This window comes from Kogia breviceps, chromosome 5 (genome assembly GCF_026419965.1).
Source record: "Kogia breviceps isolate mKogBre1 chromosome 5, mKogBre1 haplotype 1, whole genome shotgun sequence".
In the NCBI taxonomy this organism is placed as follows: Eukaryota; Metazoa; Chordata; class Mammalia; order Artiodactyla; family Physeteridae; genus Kogia; species Kogia breviceps.
Genome location: NC_081314.1, coordinates 85,309,037 through 85,331,891, shown reverse-complemented (window position 1 = coordinate 85,331,891; position 22,855 = coordinate 85,309,037). Strand labels below are relative to the sequence as shown.

Genomic DNA, 22,855 nt, shown 5'->3' with positions numbered 1-22,855 from the left:
TAAACTTAACTTCATAAATCAAAAAATATAAAACTACATGGCAAACAAGCCAGAAAACTTTATTTGCAAAGTTTTATATAGTCTTTATATAGCAAAGAATTAAATATTTTAATATGTAAGAAGCTCTTACAAATCAATAAGGAAAAGACAAAGGCAAGACTAGGAAATTTACAAAAAAAGAAATCCAAAGTCATTAAACATATTTAAAAAATACAAATTAAAACAAAATACTACTTTTCACTTATCAGATAGGCAAAAATGAAAAATATATACAGAATTGGACTTGGTATAGGGAAATAGCATTCTCATATGTTACTGGTGGAGCTAGAGATTGTCCCAACTTTTCTGGAAGGAATTTTTAAATATAGTACCTTCAGAACACCAAAATGAGCACACTTCCTTAACCAAGCAATTCCACAACAGAAAATTTATCTTAAGGAAAAAACATGACAAACTTGTAAAATGTTTGTACAATTATGGTCAATGTAGCACTGTTAAAAGCAACAAAATAAATTCATATAATAAATTATATATATATTTTTTAAATAGCTACTCTTTATGAAGCACATATGAGCTAATTATATTTGTTATCTCATTTAGTTTTCACAAGAATTCTGAGAACTATTATATTATTCCCGTTTTCATCTGCAGATGAGAAAATTGAAGCTCAGAAAAATAATGAGATTTGCTCAAACTCAACAATCTAATAAGTGGCAGATACAGAATTAAAACAAATTGGTCTAACTCTAAAAGCCAATGCTCTTTAATTTAGATTACATTTCTTGACATGGAAGAACATTTAAACCATAGCATTAAATGAAAATGTAGTTTATAGAACAGTTACATGGTTTGATTCCATTTTGTAAAATATACACATACCTATAGATATTAGATGTATAGATTTGCATGGGAAAAATTTTAGAAGGGTATACATGAAAATGTTAATAAAGGTTATCCCTTGGGTGTTTGGGGAATTTTTTTAAATTTATGTTTGTTTTCCTTACTTTTCTACAATAATTACATTTAATTTATAAATGGAAAAACAAATCTACAAAACCAATGCCCCTTTGAAGTTGCAAACCATAGACTATCACCTATTTTACTTCAAACGTAGCATCCATTTGCTTCACACATTTTTAGATAAATAAATAAGGCAAATCTTTAATATATTTATATTCAACAAACTCGTCTTGAGCACCAAATATGTTCTTGGTACTGTTAGGTAAATGATTTTATCTCAGTGCATCTAAATTCTGCTCCTAAGTATGGCACCAAAGGTAGGCACTCTCCCTCTCACTCCTTAATTACTACTATTTGCATTTGGATTTTAAGTCTTATCTCTAATTATTGAATGCAGTTAAACCCATATTAAAAGAATATCTGGCATTACACTACCAATCCTTGGCCTGCCTCACCACTACCCTGCTCCTGAGAATAGAGGGCGTGCTGGCCTGAAGTGGATTCTTAAGGTTTATTTCAAAAAGGGAGGGGCAAATCTCAAGACATGTACCCCACTGGCCACCACCATCAAGTGCAAATTCCCCACCTGTTAAATATTCCTTCTCCTATCTCTCCCTCACCTTCCTTACTCCTTTTCTTTCTGGAACTCTGGCTCCTAACCCTAACCCTCCCTTCTGCTATAAGACCATTGGATGGGGTGATTTTAGACCCCATTCTCACTGGATCTCCTCTCCTCTCTCCAGCCCTCCAACCATATATGACTAATTCAGCAAGAAAACACTTGGAGCTTGAGTTTCCACTGTCAGCACAGCTCTTCCCAGAGAAGATGGAAAACAGCTTCTCACCTGTCCCGTGAGATAGAGAAGAGGATGCTCCTGCAGCAATGAACTGCCAAGGGGTGTGTCGGGATGAGAGTGAGAAGGAGAGCAAAAGCCTCCTCTCTACACTCTTACTGTGAAGAAAGAAAGATGCGTTTGACTTTGGTAATGTGAGTGTTAGAAGGACTAAAGCCTTCCTGGCTTCCTTGTACCACTGGAAACAGTACGGGCACTCTTTGTAAAGGCTGGCTTTTAAAAGTTTTTGTTTTGTTTTTTTTTAATTAAAAGAAACACCACAGAATTTGGCCACATCACCCCAATTCCGATAAGAGTCTAAAGAAAAATAACATTTAGCAGGACCATTTACTAGCACATGCCCAGCAGTAATATCATACTCTGTGATACAACTGTGGTTATACAAAAGTCAGTAGCCGATGAAACGCGGCAACAGTAACCTCTGTTCAGGTCTGCCGCCCTCGTGTGGTTGGACGCGTGTTCATCGCTAACATTTTGTTGGTTCGAGTGATAACCTGCTGGATCCTATTTCACACACACAGCTGTGGACCTCCGTAAGAAAACCGGGAGGGGACCGCTCTAAGGCACCGATTCACAGAGCCCTGAGGCCCGGTCACTGGGCGGTGGCGACGCCAGCCTGTGGGCATCACCACTTCTTGGGAGGGGGTGTCCGCCCCTGCACTCTCATCCACGCTGGGCGCCCGAAGGCATCCCCTCCCCAGGCAGAGGCGGGGCTCCCCGCCCCCCCGCCCCCGCTCACCTCCCGGCATCCACCGGCATCCGCCCGCGCGCCCGGAAGAGCTGGAGCGCCGAGGTCCAAACAAAGCCCGCGGGAATTGTTGTCTCGTGGCTCCGAAGGTCGCCTAGACTACCCGGCCCGGCCCCACCCACAGCGTCTGGCAGTCTAGACCAGTCTGGTACCAGGCAGAAAATGGAAGAGCCTCCAGAAGAGTCTCCGGCGGAATCATCGGAAAACCAAAGTACAGCCAAGTCCCCAAATGACAGCCACACAGACAGCCAGGAAGACAACAGGCAGAACCAGGATGAAGTGGAAGTAGATGACCAGACTGATCACAGAGCAGCTGCCCAGGCCGTCCAGATTGTGTCTGGCATGGATGAACCCAGCGTAGTTAATCAAGCTGACCACAAAGCATATGAATCCGTGGGAGAAAGAACATCTGATCAGGCTGACCTCAGAGCATCCAACCATGCTAATGTTGCCGATCGTAGAGCATCTGATCAGGTTAACCGAAGCATGTCAGAACAGATGGACAGCAAGGCATCTAGCCAAGCGGATGGTGTGGAGTCTGAACAGACTGACAGCCAGATGTCTGCTCTGCCTGAACAAGGTACTTCTGAACAGACTGAACGAAGGGCTTCTGAGCAGATTGATCACAGAACGTCCAGCCTAGCTGAGAGAAGAGCTTCCGAAGAGATTGACCGTAAACCATCTGTCCCATCTTTACAAAGGGCCTCTGAGCAGAGTGATCACAGGATGTCCCGCCCGGCTGAACAGAGAACTTCTCAACAGATTGAAAGTAGATTGTCCGGCCTGGTTGAGCAAAAACCTTCTGAACAGATTGATCATAGATTGTCTGACCAAGTTGACCACAGAACATCTGTAAAGACGCACCGCAAAGTGTATGACCAAGCTACTAAACCAGCTGAACACCAGGCTGCTGACCCTGACAAGGCTGGCAGTGAATCTGACCAGGCTGACGACTTAGTGGAAGAAGAGGATGATTACACAGAAGACAACCGGTTTGACTACGGAGAACGTAGCCGGTCTGATGATAGATTATTCCACCAGCCTGGCTACAGCAAGGAAGACAAAGAGGCTGACTTCAGAGTGCAACCCTGCAAATTTGAGCCTGGCCAGACAGATGGCAGCATATCCAGGGCTTCCCTTGAAACTAAAATGGAAAGTGTAGCTGATCTGCAAGCATTCATCCCATTTGATCACAGATTGACCAGTACTTTCCAAACAAAAGACCGAGCCTACTCCCAAAGATTTCCCTCCATCTCATCCAAATTGGACTATATCATCAGTCAAGAAAAAACTCAACCCGTGGAAACCAAGCCTGTAGGTTAAAGGGGCATTTGATACCCACCTGGGAGGTTGGAGGTTAAGCCAGGGGCCTGGCAGAATGCAGGAAGAGGGCACATGTTGTGGTATGTGTGACCCATAGGATTCAGGAAGGGCAGGAGAAGGGTGGGAAATAAAGAGATGGATTGCCTTCTCTGCTACCCTAAGTAAGGCCATTCAGGAAGGATCAACGTACCAGGATTCAGGAGACCTGGGTTTCAAGTCCTGGTTCTGCTGCTAACACTGGGACACTAAGTCATTCCCCCTCTGGGCTTCTACCAAAGGAAAGGAATTTGGAGTCAGTTGGAAATCTCTGTGAAGGGAAAAGTATTTGAAGTAGATTGGAGATGTCTAAGGTACCTCCCAGGACTTAAGGTACATTACATTGCCTGGAGAATCAGCCAGGTCTCTCATAATAATGTCTTTGCTCTTAATTCCTGGTGTTCAGATCCCATCAATACCAGATTCCACTGATAAAAGCAACAATAGCAACAAAACTTCCTGGGGATTTTCAATTCATTAAAGACTCTCTTGGGGGATATTTCCATTTTAGGTTGATATTGCAGAATACCAGGAAAGAAGTTTTCAGGCATACGATCAACCTTATAAGAAGCCGTTCCCTCCTATAGTATATGAAGATCCTTATCAAGTTTCACTGCAATACATGGAGAAACACCACATTCTGCAAATATTCCAGGTAAACCACTCAACCTCTTTTTTAATTGTGAGTTTTAAAGTAATTATAATGTAAACGACAAACTTTGACCTGACTTATAAGAGGTACAAGAAAGGGCATTTGCTATAAAAGGGATATAATCTTAATGAGAAGTCAGTAAGTGCATTAAGACGTATTAACCAATAGTAGTAAATGATAAACACTAAATGAATGATTCTTACCATGATATGAAGCCCTTCAGAAGAATTAGAGATCTGATAGGTTGGTTGCTAGGGAAAAAATTTGGCCCAGGGTTAAAGTTTGAGCCAGACTAGGAAGGAAGGACAAAATAATTGCAATTGAAAAGGAGAGAAAAAGACTTTCCAGGCAGGAATATAATAACTTTCAAAAGATGACCAACCTCTGACCATCTGAGAAACCACTTAGGAGAAAAATGACATAGTTAAAAGTTGCTTCTAATTCTTGAAATTACAAATTTTATTGACCTCAGGATATGGGGCTGGAAACTTCTTTAAAGTATGACGTTCCTTGGCCAATACAGAATTATAAAATGTTATCACATTTATAAAGTTTTTTCTGTTTTGTGGGTTGTTTTTGTTTCTGTTCTCCTGATGTGTATTTTTATGTTAATATTATTATGCAGCAAGGTATATATACATATATACATGAAGTAACTTTGTGGTTAGAAAGTTGTAAGTAAGAGTGGCCCACCCCAAATGAAAGCATTTAAACTGGAAGAATTTAAGTTTAAAGAAGTAAGAAATAGAGGAAAGTGCACAAATTTTAAAATCTGTTAGCCCAGGGCTCCAGGCTAACTTTGTCCCTTCTCATGTTTGTGATTTGGAGGAAATTACCTAACTTCTGTGAATCTCAGTTTCCTCATATAAAATAGAGATAAGTGATATTTGCTTTATTAACACTGCTGTATGCCTTTTCTTTCTTTAAAATGTCATTTTGTGGGAGAATGCTAATGGCTGGATTTTCTGGCTTTAACCAAAGAAATACTAATTATTAAACTCAAGGATGAAAGCTGTAGAAAGTAGAATTCTAATCATTCTGTAATTTTCTTTATCTGTCAGGAAAAAACAATGCTTATGCATTGAACATTGTTATCAGAAAAATTAGTTATAAATGTGTGTTCAGTAGAAACATATATGAAATAATTAATTAGCGTGGATGCATTAAACAGACCAGAATATTTTATACCAGAAATTTGCCTTATTGTTATTCCCTGCAAGTGAGAGTTCTGCTTGCTTTATTATAATTTTTTGAGTTATTCAACAACAGCAAAACATATGGAAGGGGGTCTCTGAAGATTTTATATTCTTTCTCATTTATTATTACAAACACTGAACATCATTTCCACCTTTTAGAATCAAATGCCTTAGAAGGAAGTTTCTATGTAAAAATCATACAGTGTTTTAAAATTTTTACTCAAAACTTTTTCTTTGACTATTCTTCAAAGCAAATAATTTATTGATTTCTCAGTCTAGCAAAATCACAATTCTCAAAATCTTTCTCCAAAACTCTTTGATCTTAGAAAATAGAAAAATATACATTGCTATTTATTCCTAAATTTTTAATCCCTCCACGTTTTACCTTAATTTGCCCAAATTTATCAGCAGTAAGAAAGTAATTTGTCACTATATAGAGATATACGAATTTCTTTAAAATGCTATGGTACATGTTAGGTTAATGTAAAAGATTGCTTCAGGTATAACCTGACCATATAGCTTTAGCTCAGAACCATAATATGATGCCTTTCTCTCTCTCTCTCTCTCTCTCTCTCAGCAGATCACTGAAAACCTAGTCTATGAAAAGCCAGAGGACCCCCTGAGTTTTATGCTGTGCCAGGTATGGAATAGGAAAAAAAGAACAAGCTTGTTATTCTGTTCATTATAAAATATAGCACCCATACAAATGTACAAAACATATACAACTCAGTGAATTATCATGAAGTGATCACACCTGTAGCTACCATTCAAGTTAAAAAAAAATTAAAACATTGCCAGCATCCGCGAAGCCCCCTTTCTTTTCTTCATGGTTATCACTCCCCACAAAGGGACTATTATTCTGAATTTTACAATGATGATATTCTCACTTTTCTTTATAATTCTACCATGAAACCTGAATCATGAAACACTTTGGTTTAGACTAGTCAGTTTTAAAATTTATTTAAAAATTTATTTTCTTTTTTGGTTGTAAAGAGCATGACTTCTAGAGCCAAAAGCTTTACTTTTGAGACTTTAAAAATGTTTTTTTAATTTTTATGCAATTTTAAAAGGCTACTTTCCATCTACACTTATTACAAAATATTGGCTATGGGCTTCCCTGGTGGCGCAGTGGTTGGGAGTCCGCCTGCCGATGCAGGAGACACGGGTTCGTGCCCTGGTCCGGGAGGATCCCACATGCCGCGGAGCAGCTGAGCCCGTGAGCCATGGCCGCTGGGCCTGCGCGTCCGGAGCCTGTGCTCTGCAATGGGAGAGGCCACGGCAGTGAGAGGCCCGCATACCGCAAAAAAAAAAAAAAAAAAAAAAATTGGCTCTGCTCGCCATGTTGTATAATACATCCCTGAGCCTATCTTACACCCAGTAGTTTGCCCCCCACCACTGGCAACCACTAGCTTGTTCTCTATATCTGTGTAGGCTTGTCAACCTTTTAAACTTTACATAAAGGGAACCATGTAGTAGGGACTCATTGGTTCATTCTTCTTCTCAAAACTATGTCTGTGAGATTAATCCGTGCTGTTGTGTGTGGCTGTAGTTCATTCGTTTTCATTGCTGTATAGTACTCATTGTATGAAATGCCACAATTTATCCTTTCTGTGATAGATGTGGACCTTCAGGTTATTTCCATCTTGGAGCTATTACAAAAACTTTTCCTAGGAACTTTCATGTGCATGTCTCTTGGTGCACATATATACACATTTCTCTTGGGTGTATACCCACAAGAGAGAATGCTGGATTGTCAGGTATGTGTTTGATCAGCTCTAGTAGAGTTATTTCAAACAATTTTCCAAAGCTGTTGTACCAATTTACACTCCCAATAGCAGTGTAGTTTAGAGTTTCAGTTGTCTTACATCCTTATCACTTACACCCAACACTTAGTATTATCAGTATTTTCAGCATTAGCCTTTTTAATGGATGAACAGTAATAAATCATTGCAGGTTCAACTTGTTTTTCCTGAGTACTGAAGCAGTTGCATACCTTTTCATTTGTTTATTGGCCATTTGGAAATACTTCTTTTCTATTGGATTGTCTGTCTTTTTTAAATCATTTGTAACAGTTTTCTATATATTCTGGTTACGAACTCTTTGTTGCAGGTATCTTCTCCCACTCTGCCTTCTACTTTATCTCTTAAAGGTATCTTTTGATGAACAGGAATTCTGAGTTTTTACATAGTCAAATTTAATAATCTTCTTATTACTTCTGGTGTACTATTGTAGAAGTCTCTCCTTAGTCCAAGCTCCTCATCATAGTCCTTGTATTATCTTGTAGAAGTTTGTTTATGGGTATTTTTTTGGAGGGGGAGCATTTGGTTTTATTTTGTTTTTAAATTTTGTTTGTTTTTTGCCTTTTACATTTATATCCAATCAATCTGGAATTGATTTTGTGTAGGATGTGAGATGGGGTCAAGTTTTATTTTCTTCCAAGCAGACATCCAATTGACAAAGCACCTTATATGAAAAGACAGTACTTTCCGCATTGCTTTTTCTTTGATTCCTATAGTATATTTGTAGATCCTTGCTCCACTACAAGAATCTCTTAATTAAAATGCCTCATGATAAGTCTTAGTATCTATCAGAGCAAGTCCTCACATCTTATTCTTCTTTTAAAATATCTTGGATGTTTTTAGGTCTGTGAATTTCCATTTCAGCATTTAGAATTATTTGTCAGGTTACACACACACACACACACACACACACACACACACACACACACACACACACACACTAGCAAACACTGATGGGATTTTGGGGGAGATTGCATTGGCTCTGTTGATCAGTTTGGGGAGAACTACCAGCTTGAAACAGTAAGCTTTATCCTCTCCATTTATCTAGGTCTTTAATTTCTTCCAGTATAGTTATTATTTGCATAAAGGTTTTACATATCATTTTTTAAATTAATTTATTGATTTTTGGCTGTGTTGGGTTTTCGTTGTTGCACATGGGCTTTTTCTAGTTATGGTGAGTGGGGGCTACTCTTTGTTGCAGTGCACAGGCTTCTAATTGCGGTGGCTTCTCTTGTTGTGGAGCATGGGCTCTAGACACATGGGCTTCAGTAGTTGTGGCACGCAGGCTCAGTAGTTGTGGCACACAGGCTTAGTTGCTCTGCGGCATATGGGATCTTCCTGGACCAGGGCTCAAACCCGTGTGGCCTACATTGGCAGGCGGATTCTTAACCACTGCGCCACCAGGGAAGTCCAAGGTTTTACATATCTTTTGATAGACATATCCATAGGTATTTTATCATTTTTGATACTATTATAAGTAGAAACTTTTAAAATTTCAGGTTCTAATTTCTGACATGTAGAAATATAGCTCATTTTTGGTGATCTCATATGCAGCAACCTTATTAAACTCAACTTATTAATTATAATCATGCACTTGTAGATACTTTGGGTATTCCTACATACACATTCATATCATTTACAAATAGTGACAGTTTTATTTGACCTTTCCAATCCTTATCCTTTTCTTTCTTTTTGTCTTATTGCACATATTATTTATCTTTTCTTTGCCCCTTCAGATCTACCTTCCTGTCTTCTTTACCCTGCAGAGAAACCAATCTGTATGGACTAGATCAATAGGCTCTTATTCCTTCTGACTTCCAGTTGGGTTAAGCCAGTAGGAAACCATGGAGAAAGACTGGAAGGAGGAAAGAGGGTGAAGTCAGATTTATTCCCCTGTCCTTTTCCCCACAGTCTGTCTGTCCTGAGTTGTGTGGAAATCACTGCTTCTCTTAAGGTATCTTACTTTACATAACTCTTTGCTTCTGAGTTATAGTAATGTTCACTCCTCTTGACCTTCAGTCCTAAAGTTAGTTCAGTTTTTACTAGCTTTGGATTATTGCATTATCTCCTGTGACTACCTTATGCCTAATTCTTTTTAAATAGTCCCTTTTTGAATAAACTGTCTTTGAATTTCTCTATTTTGAAAGTGCTGTTCCTGTTGGAACACTGATATAGAACAGTGGTTATGGATTTCCAGTAGAATTAATGTTGAATATAAATAGCTACAGTGGTTCACATTGCTGGCTCTCAATCCTAAAAAAAGAAAAAAGAAAAAAGTTCCCTATTTAACCATTAACTATGGTGTTTATTGTGTTTTATAAATACTACTAATCATATTAGGGCAGTTCCCTTATAGTCTGTTTTCTGAGAGTTTTTATCATGAATTATTAAATTTTATCAAATTATTTTTCTACATCTATTAAGATGATTGTATGATTTTCTCCCTTCTGCTGTTAATGTGGTGAAATATATTTATTTGCAATTTTAAAACTTTTCAAGCACACATACAGAAAATTACAGAGATCAAAACTGTACAACTTGACTATCACTAATTAAATAGAGCTATGAAACCACCAAAAGATTGAAAGTTACCAGCTCCTCAGAATCCCACATGGTACCTGTTTCCAATCACTACCCTTTCTCTTCCAGAAAATAACCACTATTCTGACTTTCAGTTTGACTTTGTTTAGATTTTGTATAAATGGAATCAGATCACTGTACTATTCGGGGGCTGGCTTATTTTGAGCAACAGTATGTTTGTGAGATTCTTTCATCTTGTGCATATTATTCATTCATTTTCATTTCTGTATTCTCTATTATGAGTTAGACACTTGGTTGTTTCCAGTTTTTTGGTTGTTATGAATAAGGCTGCAGTGAATATTCACGTACTTGTCTCTTGGTGCACAAGTGCATGCATTTCTATTGGGTTCAGACCTAGAAATGTAATTGCTAAGTCACAGGTTATTGACATAAGTTCAGCTTTAAAAGATTGCTGCCCCAAAGTTTTCCAAACTACTCAGACCAGTTTACACTCCTACTTAAAGTGGTATTGTTGTAGTTTTCTTCATGTTTCTTGTGTTGTGGTACTTTGAACTTCTAAGAACTGTGGGCTTACAGTATTCAGCATATTTGGAAATTTGTTAGCCACTATTTCTTCAAACATTTTTTTATTCCAGCCCTCTCCTCTGGGAGCTCCAATTACACATATATTGGGGCAGCTGAAGTTGTCTCACAACTCCCTGATGCTCTGTTAATGTTTTTTAATTCTTTTTTTCCCCTCTATATCATTTTGGATCTTTTTTGTTGCTATGTCTTCAAGTTTACAGATCTTTTCTTCTGCAGTGTCTACAGTACCATTAATAATAAACTGCCAGTGTATTTTTCATTGCATACATTATAATTTTTGTAGTTTTTATCCCCAGTTTATATGTGTCTTTTCTATAGTGTCAGTATCTTTACTTAACTTTTTTGAACTTAAGAGAATATAGTTATAATAACTTTTTGCTGCTTGTTTTTATGCCTGGTAATTTTTTAATTGTGATATAATTGACATATAACATTGTAATAGTTAGGTATATGCCTGGTAGTTTTTGATTGGTGCAAGATATTATGAATTTTACCTTAGTAGGTGCTGGATTTTTTTGTATTCATGTATATTCTTGGCCTTTATTTCAGGACCCAGATAATTTACTTGGAAACAATCTGATCTTCTCCAATCTTGCTTTAAGATTTTTTTAGAGTGATACAGAGCAGTGTTCATCTAGGGCTAAGTATTCCCCACTACTGAGGCAAAACCCTTTCGAGTACTCTACCCAGTGCCCCATGAATCACAAGGTTTTCCAGTTTGGCTGGTGATAATAGGCAGTATTCCTGTCTTGGTTCTTTCCATGGCCTCAGGTAGTTTCCTCACACACATGTACTGATCTATACACAGGGGATTACCTGAAGGGGACCTTCTGCAGATTTCCAGAGTTCTTTCTGTGCAGTTCTCTCCTCTCTGGCACTCTGTCCTGTGAACTATAGCTGCCTGCTTTCCCTAGGATCTCAGCTCCACCTCCTCAACTCAGAGGTCTGCAGGGTTCCTCTCAGGCTCACTTTCCCTACTCTGAGGCTAGGAAATTTTCTGAAGACAGTAGGGTAGAGCAATCATAAGGCTCACTTCATTTCTTTCCTGACTTTCACAGAGCACTGTCCTTTGTTGCCTGATATCTTGAAAACTATTGTTTCTTATATGTTGTCCATTTTTAGTTGTTTCAAACAAGAGGGAAATCTGGTTTTAGAGGAAATAGAAGTTCCAGACCCTTGTGTTTTAATGTTTTTCATCTGTTTTGAAATATTTTCAGCTAACGTTTTTTTCAAATATTGCTTCTATCCCTTTTTTTCCTCTCTCTTCTCCTTCAAGTGATGGAATATTTGCTGGAGATTCTTTGTATGTTATTTAATTCTCAAAATTTTCTTCAACTAATGAACATTTCAAACATACACAAAAAGAGAGAATAGTATATTTACTCTCCATGTGCTCATTATTCCTATTTAATAACTATTACCACAAGCCTATCTTATTTGATATATACCTTACCCCCTTTCCTCCTCCCCAGATTATCTTGAAGTAAATCCTAGTCATAATATAATGTCATTTGTAAATATTTCAGTACACATCTATAAAATATAAGGACTTTAAAATCTAATCACGGGACTTCCCTGGTGGAGAAATGGTTAAGAATCCACCTGCCAATGCAGGGGACACGGTTTCGAGCCCTGGTCCGGGAAGATCCCACCTGCCATGGAGCAGCTAAGTCCGTGCGCCACAACTACTGAAGCCCACGCACCTAGAGTCATGCTCCACAGCAAGAGAGGCCACTGCAATGAGAAGTCCGCGCACCAGTGAGGAGTGGCCCCCGCTCACCGCAACTAGAGAAAGCCTGCACGCAGCAACCAAGACGCAACACAGCCAAAAATAAATTAATTAATTAATTTTAAAAAATCTAATCACAATACTATTATCACCTAAAATATTTTCAGTGATCCCTTAATATCAAATAACAAGTTACTGTTTGTATTTCATCAATTGTCTACTTTTTGTTGTTCTAACTCCATCAGAACAAGGTCCATAAATTTTGACTGATTGATAAATGTCAATAATAATAATATATACATATATATATTAGATCCAGGACATTATAAAGATTCACGCTTCATTTCTATATATTTTTTTTTTACAGTATTTTTTATTGAAGTAACCAGATCATTTGTACTGAAGAGTTTCCTAGTCTGGATTTTGCTGATTCTTTTCTTTTTTTTTCTATTTCTTTTTTTTTTTTTTTTTTTTTTTTTTGCGGTATACGGGCCTCTCACTGCTGTGGCCTCTCCCGTTGTGGAGCACAGGCTCCGGACTCGCAGGCTCCGTGACCATGGCTCACGGGCCCAGCCGCTCCGCAGCATGTGGGATCTTCACGGACTGGGGTACGAACCCGCGTCCCCTGCATCGGCAGGCGGACTCCCAAACACTGTGCCACCAGGGAAGCCCTGATTATTTTCTAATGATGTCATTTATCATGTTCTTTAGAACCCTATATTTTCTGTAAATTGCTGATTATAGTTATATCTAATGTTTTCTTTAAATTGAGGTTCAATTTTTTTTGTCTTATAAAGACTACACCATAATGTTCTTGTCTATCTCCATAAGTCAGTGCATAATGATCCAGCCACTGATGTTCTTTCTGCTGTAAGAAGTTATTGATGATCATTGCTTGACCCATTAATTCAGTAGAGATTGAAACATGGTGATGTTCTAATTTTATCATTCTTTTTTCATTTATTGGTCATAATACATCTCATCAACTATTTGGTTGCCCTAAGACATAGATTACATAGGAAAACAGAGAAAATACTTAACTTTCTCTTTATTTACCAGTTTTCAGAATAAAAATCTTTCATAGAATTGGCTAAAGGTAACCCATGTTTTTAGTATTATTATCAACTCATAGATTTAAATGCGTTTTGTGTATTTCAATCCCTTGCAGTTATTATTCTTGATGATACTCAAATGTTACTGTTTGAAGCCAATGGGAACATTCTGAGGATGACTCCTAGCACTTTTAATACGCCTCGTAATCTTGGATCGCTTCATTGCTTTGTGCTATAACAAGATGTTCTAGAAAGAAACTTATACTTTTCCTGCCCCAAATCTGAAAGCAGCCATTTCTTCTCATCATATCTTGATCTGTCAGCCTTTCTTATTTTAGCCATTCCACTAATATCTTATTGTAGCTTTAATGTGCCTTTCCCTAGTAGAAATATTTAACAGCTTTTCATGTACTTTTTGGGCATTTATATATCTCCTCTTGTGAATTGTATGTGCAAATCTTCAATCCATTTTTAAATTAGGTTGTTGTTTTATTATTGAACTATAACAGTTTTTATATATTCTGGATATGCCAGTCTGTTATCAGATAAGTGTATGGCAAATATTTTCTCTCATAGTTTGATTTTTCTTTACAATGTCTTTCAAAGAGCAAACATTTTTAGTTTTCATAAAATATGATTCATCAGTCTTTCCTTTTAGAGTCTTTACTTTTTGAGTGCTATCTAAGAAATCTTTACCTAATCCAAATTTCAAAGATACTCTCCTATGTTTTCTTCTAGGAGATTTATCATCGTCACTTTAAAGCTTAGGTCTATGATCCATGTGTAGTTATTTTTTGTGTATGGTATTGTATTAGTTTTCTTTTGATGCTGTAACAAATTATTACAAACTTAGTGGCTTCAATCAACACAAATTTCTAATAGTTATATAGATCAGAGGTCTGATACAGGTCTACCTATACTAAAATCAAGGTGTTGGCAGGCCAGGTTGTGTTCCTTTCTGGAGGCTCTTAAGAGGAGAATCCATTTCCTACTCATGTGGGTTACTGGCAGAATTAACTTCCTGTGCTTGTGGGACCAAGATCCCGTTACCTATTGGCTATAAGCTGAGGACCTTTCCCAATTTCTAGTGGCCACTGTATTCTTTGACTTATGGTCCCCCTTCTGTATCTTCAAAGCCAAGGACAGCAGGTTGAATCCTTCTCATGTGAGTTGTGTTCTCTTAATCAATCTAGCTAGGGATTAATCACTTTTGTTGATCTTTTCAAAGAACCAGCTTTTGGCTTTGTTGATTATTATCTTTTTATTTCCATTACTTTTTGTGCTTATCTTTGTCATGTCCTTTCCTCTTCCTAATTCTGATTTACTTTGCTCTTTTTTTCTAGCTTCTAAAGGTCAGACCTTAGATTGTTGATTTTACACCTTTCTTCTTTTCTCATATAGACATTTAAAAATGTTTCCCTCTAGGCACTGCTTTAGTTGCATCTCACAAATTTTGATATGTCATGTTTTTATTATCATTCAATTCAAAATATTTTCTAATTTGTCTTGTGATTTCTTCTTTGACCAGTTATTTACTTAGAATTGTGTTGTTTAATTTCCAAATATTTGAGGGATTTCTAGATATGTCATTTTTATTGATTTCCAGTTTAGTTTTATTGTGCTCTGTACAATTTCAATATTTTTCAATTTACTGAAACTTTTTTTTGGTCCAGTATATGGTCACTCTTGGTTAATGTACCATATTCACTTGAAAAGAATATGTATTTTGTTGTTGTTGATGTAGTGTTCTATAAATATCAAGGAGATTGATAATGTTATTCAGATCTTCCATGTATTTCCTGATTGTTTAGTTTGTTTTTTATTTATAAAATTATTGACTTTTCAGTCAAGCAAGATAAATAAGCTGTAGAGATCTACTGCACTCATTGTACCTATAGTCAACAATAATGTGTTGTACACTTAAAATTTTGTTAAGAGGATAAATCTCATGTTAAATGTTCTTAACAATGTTAAATTGACTTTTCCCCTTAGCTCTTGAAAAATGTGGTTTCACTGCTTTCTGGCCTTCATAATTTCTGATGAGAAGTCCACAGTCATCCAAATTGTCATTCCCCTCTATGTAATATGTCATTTTCCTCTGGCTGCCTTCATGATCTTCTCTTTTTCTTTAGTTTCCAGGTGTTTTTATCATCATACTGTTTGGAACTTACTTATTTGGGGGTTAGCTGAGCTTTTTGAATCCATAAGCTTATGCCTTTCACCAAATTTTGTAAGTCATCTGCCAGAATTTCTTCAGATATTTTTACTGCCCCATGCTCTTTCTCTCCTTCTCTTTTTGAGACTCAAATTAACCTTATGTTGGATTTTTTAATATTATTCCACAGACCCCTGAAGTTATAAAACTTCAGGGGTTTTGTTTTCATTTTTTTCAGGTTTTCTCTCCTTTCATCAAACAACTCCTTAACTCTGTTTTCAAGTTCACTGACTCCTTCCTCTGTCATATATATTCTGCTACTATAGGCTCATTCAGTGAATTTTTTATTTTTTAGTTCTAAAATTTCTATTTGGTTCTTTTCTATATTTTCTATTTCTCTTCTGGGATTTCCTATGTTTTCTTTCATTTCCAGTGTATTTTCCTTTACTTCAAGAGGGAGGAGATATGGGGATGTATGTATATTTATAGCTGATTCACTTTGTTACAAAGCAGAAACTAACACACCATTGTAAAGCAATTATACCAATAAAGATGTTAAAAAAAAAAAAGACTAAGTCATAAAGAAATAAAAAGGCTAAATAGACCTTTAACTAGCATGCAGGTTGAGTAACCCAAAACCTCTCAACAAAGAAAAAGCCCAGGACCAGATGGCTTCATGGTGAACTCTTATCAAACATTTAAAGAAGAATTTATATCAATTCTTCTCAAAATCTTCCCCAAAAATTGAAGAGGAGGGAACACTTCAAATTCATTTTGTGAGGCCAGCGCTACCTGATCCCAGAGACAAAGACACAAGAAAAGAAAATTACAGGCCAAGATTCCTGTTCAATATAGATGTAAAAATCCTCAACAAAAATACTAGCAAACCAAATCCAACAGCACATTAAAAAGATCATACCACATGACGAGGTTGGATTTATCCCTGGGTTGCAAGGATCGTTCAACATATGAAAATCGATTCATGTTGACACACCACATTAACAGAATAAAGGATAAAAATTACATGGTTGTCTCGAGATCTAGAAGAAGCATTTGACAAAATTCAGCACCCTTTTATGATGAAAACTCAACTAGGAAGAGAAGGAGGTTACCTCAACATAATAAAGGCCATATATGAAAAGCCCACAGCCAACATCACACTCAGTGGTAAAAACCTGAAAGCTTTATCTCTAAGGTCAGGAATAAGACAAAATGCCCACTTTTGCCACTTTTATTCAACATAGTACTGGAAGTCCTAGCCAGAGCAATTAGGCATAAATAAACAAACAAACAAATAAAATTTTTTTAATAAAAATAAGAGGCTTCCAAATCAGAAAGGAAGAAGTTAAAGTTACCTTTTCCATTTAAAATGAGTAGCATTCTCTTGGTTTTCTATAACTAGGATAATTTCAATTGTATCCTTAACATTGTGAATATTGTGCTGTGTAGACTTGAGTTCTGTCATACTCCTCTGACAAGTGATGGTGTTGTTTTTGTTTTAGCTGGCAGTTAACATGGTTAGATTTGAATTGTAAGATCTCTTTTGCCTTCTGTGGTCATAGCTCAGGTCAGTTCCTTAAGCCTACTACTACTTTGAATCTGTCCTATGAATGCATGATTCAGAAGTCAGCCTGAGGCTTGTGCAGAGTTCATGCACAGAATTAAGGAATCTCCTCCCCTCTTTCAGGATTTCCCCTCACTCTTCAGCATCTAGCCATATTTGACCAGTCTACTTCCTGTAATTCTTCCATCCAGAAAGACAGTGGGCTTTCTGTCACAGTTTGAGGCATTCTTGTGCAACCATAGCTATGTCTGTGAGTCATGACTGTCATTGGGTCAAAATTACAAAAAATGAGAAATTCGCTCCATTTGGTCACTTGCTCTAAGTTTAGACTCCTCTCCAAAATCTGCCTGTCTTTGCTTAGTCACCAGAACCTTCAGGTAGCTGTGAGGGTTTTTGTTTTGTTTCAGTTTGTGGGGTTTTTCTTTTGTGGGGGGGGTTGTATTTTATCCATGAATACATAGCTGTTATTTGCAGAATTCATTTCTTTTTATTGCTTACGCTTGCATATAGGAAGCAGATCTTCCTTTTTAATATATAATATATGCATATGGGTTTTATCACATAAATTTAAGTGTGTGGTGTTTTTATTTATTTAGTTCAAAATAGTCTCTAATTTTCATTATTTCTTCTTCAACTGGATTTTTTGACATTAGTTTATTTATATAAATTATCAAATATTAGATATATAGTTGCCCTTTGGTTAATGATTTCTAAGTCAATTGCATTTTACTCAGAGAGCAAGATTTCAAATCTTTGAAATGTGTTGACTTGCTTTATGATGCAGCATATGGCTAATTGCCGTGAATGAATTCATTGGGGTTGAAAAAATATTTATTCTGCAATTATTGGGAAGTGTCTAAATATATCCACTAGATCAGGTTTGCTAAACATGTTATTCAAGTCGTCCAATATTATTATGAATTTGCCTATCTGCTATAGTTCTGTCAATTTACACTGTGTATGTGTAATTGAGGCTATGTTATTAGGTGCATATGAATTTAGAGTTCTTATATTTTTCTGGTAAATTGAATTTTTATCATTAAGAGGTATAACATGAACTCTAACTACTCCTTTCTATATTGTTGTAGCGATACCAGATTTATTTTAGTCAATATTTAAATGGTATATATTTATTATTTTTAACTTTACTCTGTCCTTGTCTTTTAGATATATTTCTTATATATAGTATGTATTATAATTTTTATAATTATTCAAATCTGATAAACTTTTAATTGGAGCATTTAGTCCCTTTATATTTGATGTTATTAAAGATATATTCGGGTTTAAATCTATTGTCCTACCATATGCTATTTGTCCTGCCTGTTTTGTTTCTTTTCCCTCTACTTTTTATCTTCTTTTATTGTTCCATTTTTCTCTCTATTTTGAAGTTATACTCTCTTAATCTTTTTTTTTTTTGGTTTCACATTGGGGTGATTTTTAAAAATTAATATACCTTATTTTTTAGAATGGTTTTAGGCTTACAGAAAATTTGAGCAGAAAGTACAGTGAGTTCCCATTTACTCCCTCTCCTTCCCCCATTTCCCCTATTATTAATATCTTGCATTAGTGTGGTAGATTTGTTACAGTTGATCAGCCGGTTTGATATATTATTGTTAACTAAAGTCCATGGTTTACATAAAGTCTCTTTGTGTTGTACATTCTATAGGCTTTGACAAATGTATGATATGTATCTACAATTACAGCATCATACAGAATAAAGTCACTGCCCTAATAACCTTCTTAATATTTTTAATTGTGTCCCTAGATATTACAACACGTATTCGTGACTTATCAAAGTCTAAATTATTTGTACCAAGTCAGTACAAGGACTTCTGTATTTTATTTTATTTTTATTTATTTTTTACATGACAATCTGTTGAGCATCTTTAACAGTCAGGAAACCTGCAAATTAAATTTACAGTAAGATAATATGTAAAACCACAAGATAGCAAAAATTTTAAAGGACTTCAGTATTTTAAATGTCTATATATTTTAACCCTACAAGATAAGGTAACTCCAAGTAGACCAAAATTGCAAGTGGAAAAAATTCTTTTTCATTCTCCTCAGGTACAGGAAATGATACAAAACAGAAAGAAAGGTGAAACCTGCGAAGAATGAATCTCTCCTCAACATTGTTTACAACCATCAGTGTCAACACTATGTTCTGTTTCCCGCTCTGAAAAATCATTTTTGAATGGTCATTTGTAGTGACTCTGCCTAAATGTGTTATTTTTAAGTAAAAATCTACTGAGTAGCTTCGTAAAATTCACATAACAGTTACAGATACCTCTGGCTCATCATACAAAAACATAGGCACATATACTTATCCATGCATTGATATTTCAGTACTCATTCCTCCAAAGCACTGAACAGAAACATGTTCACAAATCCCAGAGAGGATCAAGAAAAGAATATTAGCAATTTATACACAGTTCCCAAAAGCATACAAACCCATCATGTCTCGAAACTGTTTATAAAATTTTCAATTGGAAAATGTGCGGAAAATAATTCGTAACAGCACTTTTTTCTCTCTTAATGGAAGGTAACTGTTGTAAGATCTCTTTTCTTGTTTCTTAATACCTCCAACAAATTTTTACTATTTTCCTCTTTGACCCTGCTTGTTATATTCTGACATTAATGGAAGTGATTTAATCTATTCCAAGGGATAGTCCTCTTCTGATTTTTAACCTAAAGCAAAGCTCAGACATGTTATACTACTCTGTATACACCTGTGGGAGAGGCATAATGTCACTTCCTTATTACCTTTATCCTCTGAAGAGTGTCTGCATCGTGTGGAATGTGTAGCCAGTTGAACTGGTATTTAAAAGCAAAAAGCCTCAACATGATCTACCTGGTATGAGAGTATCTGCCCAGCAATCATAACTGAGATGATCATCTGATACTACTTTTGTGAGCTGAACCTTTCATTTAATTTCTATTTGAACATTATAGCAGACTTGATTCTTCATATTGTTTCCCTGGAGATTTGGTATAATTATGTGGTGTATTGCAATGAATTAAGCCTCTGTTTGAACAGTCATGCATAAATCCCTTTTTTTATACCTGAATTTCATGTCTAACAATTATAGTTTTTAAATCTCTACTTACAACTTCAAAGCTTCTTTAGTTTTTCCTTCAATTGTCCACAAAATGCACCAGTGCCCAGACTCAATAAATGTTCTCCAGGCAGATAAGCAGTCTTTCTGTTGATTGTGGGCTGGCAAAACTAGGTAAAAGCTGATAAACTTACAGTGAACCTGTGAGAAAACTTTGAGTGACATGACTAAGGTTATAATTAATCAGTTGATAGAACAAAATAACCCAAATATTGAAGGGTCAACAATATCATTAGTGATCAAAAACTTGGATGTTATCAATAACATTTGAAATTAAATACTGAATTTAGTTCACTGGTTTTCAGCCCTAACACTTTACTATGTTTCTTAAAGCAGAACACCTCAAGCTAGTCCACCTCAGCCACTTCAGCCCTTCTCATTGGCATTCATTCTGTGATGCATTTCAGAGCTGTCATTTTGACCTTTCACAGTGAGGCAGTGGACCAGACGGGATGGGCTTGGTATGGTCCAGTGATCCTGTCTGAACATGTTTGACTGAAAGGAGAAGGGAGAAAATGGAGATCAGGCCTTGCTCTCAGTGACTCAGGCTCTCTACTAAAAGATCTGGACAGTGCACAAGATCAGTCAGCGAAAAGTATATTCAGTTCTTAGTCCCTAAGTGGTAGGAAGTAGTCCCAGACCAGGAGTAAAGGTGAGACTCTAGGTGGAGCTGGCTATCAACTAGAAGAGGAAGAGGAGTCCCAACCTTTTCAGAGTAAAACTGACAGAGGACATGGATGGACACATGGAATATAAAGGTAATGGGAATAAAAGTTTCAATGTCAGAACAAGCAGAGATCAGAAGATATGATCTCCCTTGAAGGAATCCCCCAAGGATGCTTCTAAAAGAAGGAGTTATTCCTATAGATATGAGGTGTGAGTGTCTCAAGTATTGATATTAGATTTTACCTGAGCAATCCTGGTGACGCTCCCTCACTGCGTTCCCCAGCCACCCCAATCTCCTCACAGTAATAGAGAATGAAGCTACTAGAACAGTTTTCCTGGCCATATCCCTTCCTCTCTTCCATTTAAAGAATAAACATGACATCATTTGTCATTAGGGAAATGTAAACCAAAACCACAATGAGACGCTACTTCACATCCACTAGGATGGCTATAATCAAAAAGACAGACACTAACAAGTGTTGACAAGGCTGTGGAGAAATTAGAATACTTATACTGGTAGTGGAAATGTAAAACAGTGCAGCTGTTTTAGGAAACAGTTTGGCAATTCTTCAAAAAGTAAAACATTATCCTATCACTCAACAATTCCACACCTAGGTATATACCTAAGACAACTGAAAATATATGGCCTTATATAAACTTGTATAAGAGTGTTCATAGCAGTGTTCGTAATAACCCCAAAGTGGAAACAACACAAATGCCCATCAAGTGATGAATGGATTTTTTAAATGTGATGTTTGACAGATGAATGGATAAACAAAATGTGTTTTACATATACAATTGAATATTACTCAGAAAGGAATGAAATTCTGACACAAGCTACACCATGGATGAACCTTGAGGACGTTATGCTAAGTGAAATAAGCTAGTCACAAAAGGACAAATACTGTGTGATTCTACTTATATGAGGTGTCTAAAGTAGTCAAATTCAGGGACTTCCCTGGCAATCCAGTGGTTAAGACTTTGCCTTCCAGTTCAGGGGGTGTAGGTTCGATCCCTGGTCGGGGAGCTAAGATCCCACATGCTTCGCGGCTAAAGTAGTCAAATGAATAGAGACAAAGTAGAATGGTGGTTATCAGACTGGGGGGAGGGGAAAATGGGGAGTTGTTTAATAGGTATAGAATTTCATCTCTGCAGAACGGAAAAGGTCTGGAGATCTATTGCACAGCAATGCGAATATACTTTACTGAACCATACACTTACAAATGGTTAAGATGGTAAATGGCATGTGTTTTCTACCACAATTTTAAAAAGTTAAAAATGAAAAAGTTATATATCCATACAATGGAATATTGTTTGGTTATTAATAAAAAGGAGTGAAGTACTGATATATAACTATGACTTGGGTGACCTTAAAAGCATTCTGTGAAGTGAAAGAAGCCAGTCACCAAAGGCCACATAGTATATGATCCCATTTATGTGAACTATCCAGAAGAGGCAAACCATAGAGATAGAGAGTAGATTAGTGGTTGCCAGGGGTAGGAGATGGGGAGTAGTGGGGAGTGAATGCAATGAGAATGAGGTTTGTTTCATGGCTGATGAAAATGTTCTAGAATTAGATAGTGATAATGGTTGCACAACTCTGACTGTCCTAAAAGGCAATGAATTGTACATTTCAAAAGGGTGAAGTTTATGGTATATGAGTTATATATCAATAAAGCTGTTTTTAAAAAATTAATGTATAGATAAATATTTTTAAGTCCACTTTATGACAGAGGAGAGTGAAGGAGAATAGCTATGAAACTTAGAAACAGGAATACCCCAGCCTTCCAGAATTATCCCTCTACTTCCCCCATTCTTTACAAATCCCCTTGTTTTACTCTTCAGTCTCTTGCATACACTTTGTTTTCTTTTAAATTGG

The 22,855-nt window shown here is 36.6% G+C and overlaps 1 protein-coding gene across 2 annotated transcripts in view; it reads left to right on the top strand.

The window, feature by feature from the left end:
- TEX55 (testis expressed 55) overlaps positions 1-20,382 on the top strand; it is a 73,581-nt gene extending 53,199 nt beyond the window's left edge. The window contains exons 2-5 of one of the 2 annotated variants that reach the window (XM_059064746.2): positions 1,704-3,876; positions 4,433-4,576; positions 6,347-6,409; positions 19,262-20,382. In XM_059064746.2, the coding sequence (XP_058920729.1) occupies positions 2,725-3,876; positions 4,433-4,576; positions 6,347-6,409; positions 19,262-19,312 (1,410 nt within the window). In that variant the 5' untranslated portion in view covers positions 1,704-2,724 and the 3' untranslated portion in view covers positions 19,313-20,382. The remainder of the gene's footprint in view (positions 1-1,703; positions 3,877-4,432; positions 4,577-6,346; positions 6,410-19,261) is intronic. The other variant, XM_059064748.2, reaches the window with a different exon arrangement.
- Positions 20,383-22,855: the final 2,473 nt, after the last annotated feature.